The 11,118-nt window shown below is 47.7% G+C and overlaps 1 protein-coding gene across 2 annotated transcripts in view; it reads left to right on the top strand.

Annotated features, from left to right (window-relative positions):
- Positions 1 to 317: 317 nt before the first annotated feature.
- ARHGAP42 (Rho GTPase activating protein 42) overlaps positions 318 to 11,118 on the top strand; it is a 270,695-nt gene continuing 259,894 nt past the window's right edge. For both annotated transcript variants that reach the window (XM_004585001.3, XM_058663994.1), the window contains exon 1: positions 318 to 957. In XM_004585001.3, the coding sequence (XP_004585058.2) occupies positions 804 to 957 (154 nt within the window). In that variant the 5' untranslated portion in view covers positions 318 to 803. The remainder of the gene's footprint in view (positions 958 to 11,118) is intronic.

Below are 11,118 nucleotides of genomic sequence, written 5' to 3'. Positions count from 1 at the left end.
GCTGGAAAGTATCGTGTTTCATTCAGGCTTTCAAATACACAAACTTGAGGGAAAGTTAACCCCGGCTCCTCTGCCGGAGGAGTCTAGGCAATGAGGGTGGCGTTGGATGAGGAGGGATGGCTGTGAAGATTCTTTTGTGAAGGTCGCCAGGGGCTAGCTGGAGCCTGGCGGCCCAGGTGCGGACGCGCGCAGGCTGAGGGCGGACGCGGCGCGGCGCTGGCAGCCTGGGAGCGCGGCGCGGGCGGCGGGTCCCGGGGCCAGGGGCGGGGTGGGAGCGCGGCGGCGGCGGCGAGGAGGAGGGTCTGCGAGTCCTACCCGGGTGCACGGCGTTGGAGCCTGCGTCGGTCGTCGAGGGGGCGGGTTTCCCAGGCGCCGCCGGAGTTGCCACTGGGGCGCCCGCTTCAGGGCTCAGCAGCGTCTCCGACTGACAGGCGAGAGCAGTGGAGCCGGGCTGCCGGAAGTGTCCGTGCACTCTGAGAGAAACTTTCCTGCTCCGGCTCCGCCCGGAGCCTGGCCGTCCCGGGGCTCGCAGCAGGGACGATGCGCCCAGATGACAACGACCTGAGCGGACCTGCACCTCGGCCCCCCGCCCGCTCCTGCCTTCCACTCGCCTCGTGGGAGGAAGACTGAGCCCGGCGCAGGCGGCGCGGCGCGCGGGGCCCGTTTCCTTTGCGCGGTTCTCTGGCGTCCCCACAGCTTCTCGGCGAGCCCGCGTGCCCACAGCGCCCGCTGCGGTTGCAGCTTCTCCCGCCCTGACCGCCGGCCGGGACGTGCTCCCGGCTGCCGCTGGCAGTACCTGTGCCATGGGGCTGCCCACTCTGGAGTTCAGCGATTCCTACTTGGACAGTCCGGATTTCAGGGAGCGCCTGCAGTGTCACGAGATTGAGCTGGAGCGAACCAACAAGTTCATCAAAGAGCTCATTAAGGACGGTTCTCTGCTCATTGGGGCGCTGAGGAGTAAGTGGGGCCGGTGGAGCGAAGGGGAGAGGGCGTCTGAATCCGGGGTGTCCCCGTGCGGCACGGGTCCCAGGGCTGGGACGGTGGGAACTGAGCTTCTTTTGTTTGAATGGATTTGGGGACAAAGCTAAAGAGCTCCCCTGCTGGTGGCCAACAAAGTTTGTTCCTAGGTGTTCTTTGATTATTTACTTGCATGACTGCAGAAAAGGAAAAGTTACTGTGTGCAAGTGTAGCCCGAGGAGAGTCAAGGTCATCTTTTTTGAATAAAGCCGCTGCAAAGGGTGTGTGTGTGTGCGTGTGTGTGTGTGTGTGTGTGTGTCTTGGTGGGTGAATTTTAGCCTCTTCTAATTTGAACACGTTTTTTAAAAAAAGACCTCAGGGAGCTTGGGAGTGTCAAAATAGTTTAAGACTAAAATTGAGCCATTTTAGGGACATTCAAAGAAAATTGTTAATTTGTTAAGCCCATCGGTGACGCCTCTTGGGGCAAGTCATTGACTTGGATTTTTCCTTTTTAATGCGCATTTGCAGTTTTGCTATTGAGCAAGACCATTGAAAACAGCAACCAGTGGGTCTAACACTCTACAAGTTTTTGTGCGTCTTGGTTTTTGGTGTGTGTTGCCTGTGTTCTCGCTCATGGGAGTGAGAGTTCAGGGAATAAAGCTGGAGAAAACTTCCGGTCATCTGCAGAATGTAAAGAAACTGCCCTGAGGGGAGTGTTTACTGTGGCCGTCCGAATGGTGGCTGCTCTTCAGTTCTTTCCATTCTGTATGTGCTAAAGTGAGGCCGCCTTCTAAGTTTGGGAGACTGATTAGGATTTCGGGGCACACCTCTGGGGCTCTTCTGTCTCCTTTGCCATACACCTCTTGCCTGCATTTTCTTTTATCGCTTCTTCCTAGTCCTCCTTTTCGGTTGCTAAGAGGACCTGAGCGGTGGAACTTTGTATATGCAGTATTGAGTGACTCAGTGGTGGGGCTGGGCTCCTTACCAATTCCAGGTGCTGTTTGCTTCTTAGGAGAGGCAGCTGAATGCTGTCACTTCTGAGACATGTGTGCTGTCATCTCCAGCCTGTGATGCCTGGGCGTGGGCTGTGTTTTCTCAAGGTGGAGAACCTTTGTGTGATCTTACAGTCCTCAGGACACATAGAGGAGCAGTCTCGTGGTGAATGTCAGTGTAAGGTAAATAACAACGTGAAGGGAATGTGTGTGGGCTGGGAACTAAGATGACACTAGCATCTGTCCTGGACTGTGAAGCATTCTCACTGATCCTAAGGATCCAGCTTAGCAAGATGTCTTGAGAGGCGTGTACTTTGAACTCATTTTATGTTTTAGCCATTTCAAATGTTAAAACATTTACTCACCGTTTGTGTTACTCAGGATTGAGGAAAATTAAGTATTCACTTACGTTCTAAATCTGAGAGCACAATGGATAATAGCATTTAGGACGATGGAAAATATGGTCGTCTTCAGTCTTTTGCAGTCTGTATATACACAAGTGTGAGCTCACCCTCCAAGTTTGGCAGATTCTGAGTGAGGTTTCAGGAAATAGCTCTTGGCATCTGAGGGGGTTTTTCTGTCTCCTCTGCCATGTTCCTCCAGACTGGATTATCTGTCCTCTGTGTTTTATTCTCTGGGTCTTCACCCTTAGCTACTGAGACCCAAAGCAGAACCGGAAACTCCTACTGGGAATTGAGTGACTAACTGACAAAGCTTGTTATCTTTGCCAGGAAGCTTCTTCCACTGCAGCCTGCCTGTCTTAAGAGCGCTGACTGCTGAGGCAGTGCTAGCTAGAACTTTTGTCCTCAGGAGGTAAACTTCCAGCGTCCCAGAATTTGAAAATACTCAAATAGTTGGGATAAGAGCTGTGACCCGTGCCTTGACGTACTAGTGATTTTATGTACTTTTCATTATGATTCTTTAATCTAGTCATGTAAAAATCAGGTGGTTTCCATCCTTACAGATTTGCCTTCCATTCATAAGTGAAGAAAGCTTGTATGCCTTCAAGGAGGTATAAACCCTGCTTCTCTGTATCATCCCAAATTTTAGTATACGTGCTGCTGGAGCGAATGCACCACCCTGTATCTTTAACTTGTCCTCGTGTGCTTCAGGGTACAATCTGCTGTCTTCCTGAGGTTACTATGTTTATAGTCAGCGTATACTACTCTAACATTTGGTTATTACTTCTTTTATTGGAAAAGGAAGTCAGTTTATTCCTTTGAGAAGAGTTCCCAAGCTCAGCTGTCAAATGGAAGATATTTTAGAGCAAAGGAACTCTGGCAGTCCCATTAGACAGCACTGCTGTTTTCCCACCAAGCCACCTTCTGTCCCCTGGGGGGATGCTCTGAGGCCAGCCTGCAGCTGTCCTGTGCCTGCTCTCTGAAGCTGCTGGGATAGGAAAAGTGTGTTGAAAGACTGGAAGCCTGCCTAGTTCTCGCCCAGAGTCTGCCCATCCTATTTTTCTCTCCCTGCTTGAAGAGGCCTTCACCTTCCCTTTATACCAACAATTTCAAGTGGTATATCCATGATGCGTTTCAGCTGTGTGTGCACATGTGTTTTCAGCACATTTTTGTGATTTCCATCAATGATTATTTTTTTAATATAATCTCGCTTAGCAGATATTCATCAATGCATTCCCAAGCATCTCATATTATTTTTATCCTTGTTATTAGCGTCCCTGGTGACGGTTTTAGCCTGTGCTCTCTCAGTATGTGCATGACTGTGTGGTGAGTCACACATGCTTCTTGGTCTGCAATTGAAGATGTATTTCTTTAGTAGACTATTTTAAGTGCCTTTATAAATTGCACTAGATTATCTCAATATAGTGACTTGTGGTTTGAGTTCTAGAATTCTGGAGTCAAATGCTGTTTGGTTGTTGGCAAGTAAGTTAACCTCACTGAATCTTAACTTACCCTTAAAATGAGGAAAAGCTAGGGGCCAGCATGGTGGAAAAACAGCCTAAACCTTTGCCTTAATGCTGGCATCCCTTGTGGGTATGGATTCTTGTCCCATGTTTTATTTCAGATCCAGCTCCCTGCTTATGGCTTGGGAAAGCAGTGGAGGATGGCTCAAGTCTGTGGGCCCCAGCACCCACGTGGGAGACCTGTGGAGAAGCTCCAGGCTCCTGGCTTTAGACCCTGTGAACTTCCGCTGTTGCAGCCATTTGGGGAGTGAACCAGTGGTTGGAAGACTTTGATCTCTGTCTCTTCTTCTTTCAAATAAAAGTATAGTCAATCTTTTAAAAGATGAAGTAACGCTAAATCAGGGTAATTTGCTCATATTGTTGTTTGCCTTTTCGATATTTGGTAATACTTGAGAACAATCTTGATACTGCTGAGCTGAGTTTAGCTCAAGCTCTCTGACACAAAACCTCTACTGTTTCCATCAAATACCATTCTGGAAGCATTTATTTCCACTTTTAATGTTTTATTTATTTGAAAAGCAGAATGACAGGAAGAGAAGGAAAGGGAGAGAGAAAATGAGAATGAAAATGAATCTTCCATCTTCTTCTTCACTCCCTAAATGTGAGCAACAGTAAGAGCTGGGCAAACTGAGGCCAAAAGTCGGGAACTGCATTCAGCTCCGCTGTTTGGGTGACAGTGGCCCGAATACTTGATCATCCTGAGCTGCCTTCCCAGCCACAGTAGCAGGAAGCCGAATAGGAAGTAGAGCAGCTGACACTGGAGCTTGCACTGCAGCATGGGATGCGAGGGACACAAGTGGTGGCCTCACCCACCATGCCAAAACGCTGTTCCGTACCCCCAAATCTTAGTGAACAGGTGCTTAAAATTTAAACTGCGAATTTCAAAGTTATTTATGCTTTTTTAATTCTAATGTATCATATACAAAGGAACTTTTCAAAAGTTTTTTTTCTTGTAATTACCCACTTTACACAGTTCTTCTTTGTATTTGTGAATCCAGACTGTAATATTCAAGTAGAATATGCTTAGTTCTTGCAAAAAAAATCAGACTGAAAGAGAAGGAAAATTGCTAAGATTAGATTTTAGTTGTTTTAATTATAAGAAAGTATATGAAGTAATACATATAGAAGTATTAAATTGGCTTAGTCATTCCACAATGCATGCATTTGAAAATATCATGTGGTACATCAATATTATAGTTTTTATATGTGAGTGTAAGAAATAAGGAACAATTTTCTTCCTTGAATTTTCTTCCTTCATGCCTCTGCAATATCTTGCCCATTCTGCCTTCTTTTATTTTAATAATTTGTTTTTGAAGTTTTTTACATAGTTGATTAGGGTGCAAAGGGTCAAGGGCTACAGGAAGATGAATGAGACCGTTATTTCCACATTCCTTTTGTTTTTTTCCCTTCTATATCTGGGGGAGGGGGAGAGGAAAGGGGAGACAACACACCCAGCCTCCCAAGTGCTTCTGTATCTTAGGATGGAAAACAGTCACCCAATGACATTCCAGGGTCCCTGATGTGGGCCATGCGCTAAGAGTCCTGCTCAAGAGGTTTGATAGTTCAAAAGTTCTGATTTACTGCCGATTTTGGCACTCCAAACACGATGAAATCTCTCCAGAATCCACTGGTGATACAGTCTGCCTTAGAGTCTCTGCCCAGATATTCATTGCCAACACTTGGCTGGGGTAGTTGATCGATTTGTTCTGTCCTCTGTCCTCTGTTACGGTACCAGGTGTCCTCTGCAGGCTCCAATGTACTGCTGTATCCTCCATGTGCACCTGGGTATGCTGTGCGTTCCTCCATCGAAGCCACCGAGGAGGCCCAGCTCTGATACATGCACTCCGTGGTCAGACCATGGAACCTGCAGTTGTTTCAATGGTTGAGGCTCTGAGTGCAGCAATTCAGTTGAGGGGATCCCCAAAGGAACTTCATCTGAGGTGATTCCAGACCTAATTGTGGTATGTACTTGCCAATACAGGGTTTGGCAAAGTCCGTCACCCCAATTGGCTAATGCACATGCTGGCTCAGTTCTGTCTCCAGCCTTGTCTTTTACACAAAGCAGTGGGTGTTGCATCCCAGCCCGATGCTGCCCACCAAATACTTGGCCCTCAGGCTAACCATTGGGAGCTATATCCTAGTTGGAGCGATGCACAGTAACTCCTACCAGACCTGCCCCCTCCACTGGTTCCCATGTTTACCAGTATATACAGCAGATGGGTGCAGTCTGTCTCACATCCCATTTCAGCTCTCATGCATGTTAATGGGCATTGAAACTTAGTTCATCCCAACCAACCCCACTATCTAGCCCACACATATGTCGGTGAGTGTCACTCTGTCTAGCGATGCCTGCCCCTGTCCTGGTTCTCATGCTCACCAGTGGGAGTGGCAACCCAAGAGGGAGGTACCCACTGTTTCCCTAATGGGCCCACTCCCACTCCCAGATCTTGCACTTTCCAGGTGGTTCTACAGTTTAGCCTGACAGAACCTGTGCCAGCATCTGCCATCTGGTGCGGCGTCAAAGCCCAACCTTCCGGCATCCACTCTGGCTTATGCATGCACCAGTTGGAACAGTCAGTCCAACCAGATCCAGCTCACATGAGGCCAACAGGTGTTGTAGTCCTGCCTGGCCTGATCTCCCCCACTCCCAGCTCTTGGGCTCACCAGTGGGAGTGGTTGTCTAGCAGGGGAACCCTACACAGCTACCCTACTGGTTTTCTCCCTCCCCCCCAGGGTCTCACTTGTGCTGGTTGGACACTGCGGCCCAGTCTGGCCTGACCTGCTTCACCTCAGCATTTGCCAGTGGGTGCTTTAGCCTGCGAGACCAGGCCCAGCCTACCCCCAATTCCAGCTGGTAGGGGCTACAGCCTAGCCCAGCCCAGCCCAGCCCAGCCACCTCCCAGACCCGGCCCTAATGTGATCTGGCTTGTGTTATGACCCAACCCGGCCTGTCCCACACTCCATTCTGGTACTCAAATTTGCCAGCAGGTGATATGAACTGACCCAGCCTGGTCCTCCCCTGACCTGAGCCAGATGTTTGCTGATGGGTAGCACTACCTCACCTGGTCTGGGCTACTCCCTATCATGGTTCTTGCGCTCACCTGAAGGGACTATGTCCCAGCAGAGGAGTTCTTTAAGCTCCTCAGTCAGAACCTCTCCCAATGCCAGATCTTACAGCCATGGGCCAGCCCTAGCAGAAACAGTGCACTTTCCTGACTGGCCTTCACCCTTTCTGTTTTTTTTTTGTTGTTGGTGGTGCTATAGCCCAGCCAAGCCTGGTTCACACCCGGACACAGCTCACACATGGCTCTGCAGGGGCAGAGACCTAGCTCAGCCTGACCTACACCGACCCTGGTTCTCACAAGTATCAGTGAGTGTTGGAGTCTAGCCCAGTCTAGTGCACCCCAGACCCAGTTTACACTTGTGCCAGGGGACATTGCATCATGTCTAGAGCAGATCACAGCGTCTACTCCGGCCGTCATACTCAGCAGTGGGAACCACAACCCAGCAGGGCATCCCCTTTTTTCCCCAACCAGGTCTGTTCCCAGCCACAGATCTTTTGTGTGCCAGTAGTTGCTCTGACCCAGCTTGGCATAGTCCCTCACCTGTCTTGGCCTTTGCCTTTGGATGCTGTAGACTGACCTGACCTGCCCCCAGTCTCAGCTCTCACTGGTGGGTGCTGGAACCTGGTAATGCTCAGTCTGTTCCCATCCCTGGCTCATATAAACCAGTAGGTATGACAGCTTAGCCTGGCATGACATGCACTCCAGCCTAGCCCCGCATGACCTGTGTTCCAGCTTAGTTTCTGCACTTACCAGTGAGCTAGGGTTTGCTTGGCCCTGTTTTGTCCACCCCCTTCCAAAACTGACTCACACACTTGCCAATGGATGGAGCTACCTTGCCCAGCTTGCCCTACCCTGAGGCCTGGACCAGCAGCAGGAGCTATGACCTGCTAGGGGAGCTGCCCAAGTTTCCCCACTCAGCCCACTCCCAGACCTGGGTTTCACACATGCCAGTAGATGCTAGGCCCTTGCCTGGCGTAGTTTGCCCCTCTATCTTGGCCTTTATATGAACTGGTAAATGTTGTGGCCCGACCCACCCCACATCCTGTTCTAGGAGGCACATGCAGTCTGGACGTGCCCAGCCTGTTCCCAGCCCCAGTGACTGTGAGTGTTGGCGGGTTCCATGGTCACACTTAGCTCAACCCATCACCACCCCAGCTCTTAAGCTAACCAGTGGGACTTGTATTTCCACAGGGTTTGCCCGCATGTCTCCTACTGAATCTACCCCTGGACCGTGTTCTCTCGTGTGCTGGTTAGTGTCCTGGCCCTGCCTAATGTGACCTGTCCCCTGTTCCAACCCTCAGTCAAGCACTAGCATCTAACCCTGCTAGACAGGCCCCCAGCCCTAGCTTTGTATGGGCTAGTGTGTGATGATCAGCAATGTTCTGCACTAACAAGCCCATCTCAGGACTCCCATGTGGGCTGGTGCGTCGGTCTGACCCATGCAGATCTTCTGGTCTCTCCTCTCTGAATCACCAGGTCTCAGTCCCCTTGCTTACCTGCAAGTACAGTGGCCCTGTCATTTGGAATCCCTCAGGAATCATTTCTCATCTACAAGCACAGTAGCCTTATCCATTGATGTCTCGAGGCAGTAATTCCACTTCCCCCATGGCCTCAGAGCTTGTTGCTAGGCTGCCAGCAGGTGAAGCCCAGCACCTTTGGCACCATGGTCGCCCACACCATGATAGCTTCAGCTGCCTTTAGGCAGCCAAGCCGGATGCACCCGTCCCCCAACCAACCAAAAATGGCCAGTGGGGTTGAGAGTCCCATTTGAATGCCCAGCCCAGGCCATGATGGCTTCAGTTCCCTTTAGGCAGCCAGGCTGGGATGCCCAGTTCTGCCTTCTTTATTGTGGTCTTCTTCTCATTGCTTTATATTGCAATCAGTCCATTATTTGGTTTGATCTCAAAATATGTTTCCACACTTGAATGTTTGGGATTCTCTTAAATGAAGAAAAAAGCTAATGGGCTTTAATATTGATTTAATTATTCATTGCAATAGGCATATGAAAGTACAGAGCTATAGTCTTATGTTTGCTATATTTTCATAGCTCTTAAAATATTTTGATTTGAAAGCAGAGCTACAGGAAAACTGAGCAAGAGGAATAAAGTGAGAATAGGGGAGAAAGAGAACAAGAGTGAGAGAGAAAGAGAGAAGGAGAATGAGAGAGAGAGGCCTTCCATCTGCTGATTTACTCTTCAAGTGACTGCAGTGGCAGGAATGGACCAGCCGAAAGCTAGTAGCCTTAAATCCCGCCCATGTCTCTCATATTTTCACAATCTTAAAATCAAATCAGTTTATAATTTAAATATAAACAATATTGTGAAACCAGCATAAACTTTTGTAGTTTTTAACTATTTGTTCATTTGAAAGAGCTACAGGGAGAGGAGAGATGGGGAGAGATCTTTCATCCACTAGTTCATTCCCCAGATGGCTGCAAAGATCAGGGCCACCAGGATGAAGCTGGGAGCTAGGACCTTCTTCCGGATCTTCCACGTGGGTGGCAGGGGCCCAGACAGTTGAGCCATCTGCTGCTGCTTTCTCCAGGCCAGTAGCAGAGACCTGGATCAGAAGTGGATTAGTCACGACACAAACAAGCACCAGCATGGGATGATGGGGTTGCTGTAGCGACTTTACCTACTACATCATGACACTGATGTGCCAATATCAAACTTGTCAACTATATTTGATAATCAATAAATTGGTGTTTTTTGTTTTTGAAACCATTTTTTTTCTCAAGGAGACTGGTGCTAGCATCTTGTGTGCTGATTTACTTTCTTACTAGTTTTCCCTGCTGTACCTGCAGTCTTTCAGCATCTTCTGTTGGTGGTTCTGCCTGTATCACAACCTAGTGATTTGTTGGTCATATTGCCTTTGTCCAGGAAACACTCATTTTTAGTGCTGAGGGTGTCTATTCTAGTAGCTGGTGGTTCCTGAATTGATGATTCAGAGCTTACTCATTAAGGTATTAGCAAGAGGGAAATACATGATTGTAAAGTATCCCCACAACTCATACTTAAGTACAATGCTAGGGTGCACTTCGGATATGCTACCAGAAGTTTTAGTGACACATGGGAAAAATCAAATGAAAAGTGAGTAGAATGACAGGTTGAAGAGACGTGAGAGACTTTCCGTATCTAACTGTTCTGCTTACTTGGTCATCCTTCAGCTTTTAATGAGAACTACTGTTTTAGGCAAGTTCTAGTATTTGAATTTACACATACGTTGTAGTTAATTTAAGTGGAACTCCGTGCAGATTCTTGTTTGTTTTGCTGGAGCTAACACCTTGCTGTCCTTTGTTTTGCTGTGGTGGTTTAGTTGGGCAACCTAATCAAAGGTACTTATGTGTAATGACTTGAACCTTTTGTTTGGTTCTTAAAGTCAATGGAATTTGAGTTAAATGAGCAGAAGTAACTACATCTTTCCAATGAGCTGTGATTAATTTGAGGAACTGGCAGATTAAGAATATAGTACTTTAAAGGTTCTGTGTGCATAACATGTCAGGAGTAAAAGCAGTTATACTGTGTTAATTTAAATGGCGTCCCGGCACTTGCCAGAGGGGAATTCAATTGGGCTGGCTAATTGTTTCCATCTTCTCATGAGTCTAATAGGCGTAGTTTAACACCATCTTTGTTTCTTGTGGACCTCCTCTTCAATCAGATAATCATTGAGAGGGCTTTATGGGTTAGGAGCTCAGGGAATGGTTTGCAGAGGGGAACAGAGATTGGCTTCTGTCTAATGGAGGAGGCTGGCTGGGCACAAGACACCTTATCTGCTGCTACCTGTTCCAGTTACCACCCAGCTACCTTGGACAGTGTACAATATCAGATAGCCATTAAACTTGAAAAAGTCACTGGCAGGAAGATTCTTTTAAGTTACTTCTTTAGAGTACAATGTTTATTTTGTTAATGTAGTTGCTTAAAAATTTGTAAGACAAAATAATGAACATTATACTTAGTGGTACTTTGATGATACAATCTTATTACAAATAATGAATTATAGAAAGAAGCAAATCTTTTCTCTGTATTTACAAACAGATTAAAATGAGAACATTGAGCTTTTTTGAGTAAATATTGAAAAATAGTTTACTATGGAAAGATAAGAAAGTCTGAAGGATAGCGTGTGCTTTAGCTTGAGTCTTTCGTGAATATTGTTTCTTCCAGAGCTGTAATTACCATCTTCT

The sequence above is a fragment of the Ochotona princeps genome, chromosome 4 (genome assembly GCF_030435755.1).
Source record: "Ochotona princeps isolate mOchPri1 chromosome 4, mOchPri1.hap1, whole genome shotgun sequence".
NCBI classification, from domain to species: Eukaryota; Metazoa; Chordata; class Mammalia; order Lagomorpha; family Ochotonidae; genus Ochotona; species Ochotona princeps.
This window is presented reverse-complemented; position numbering and strand designations above follow the sequence as displayed.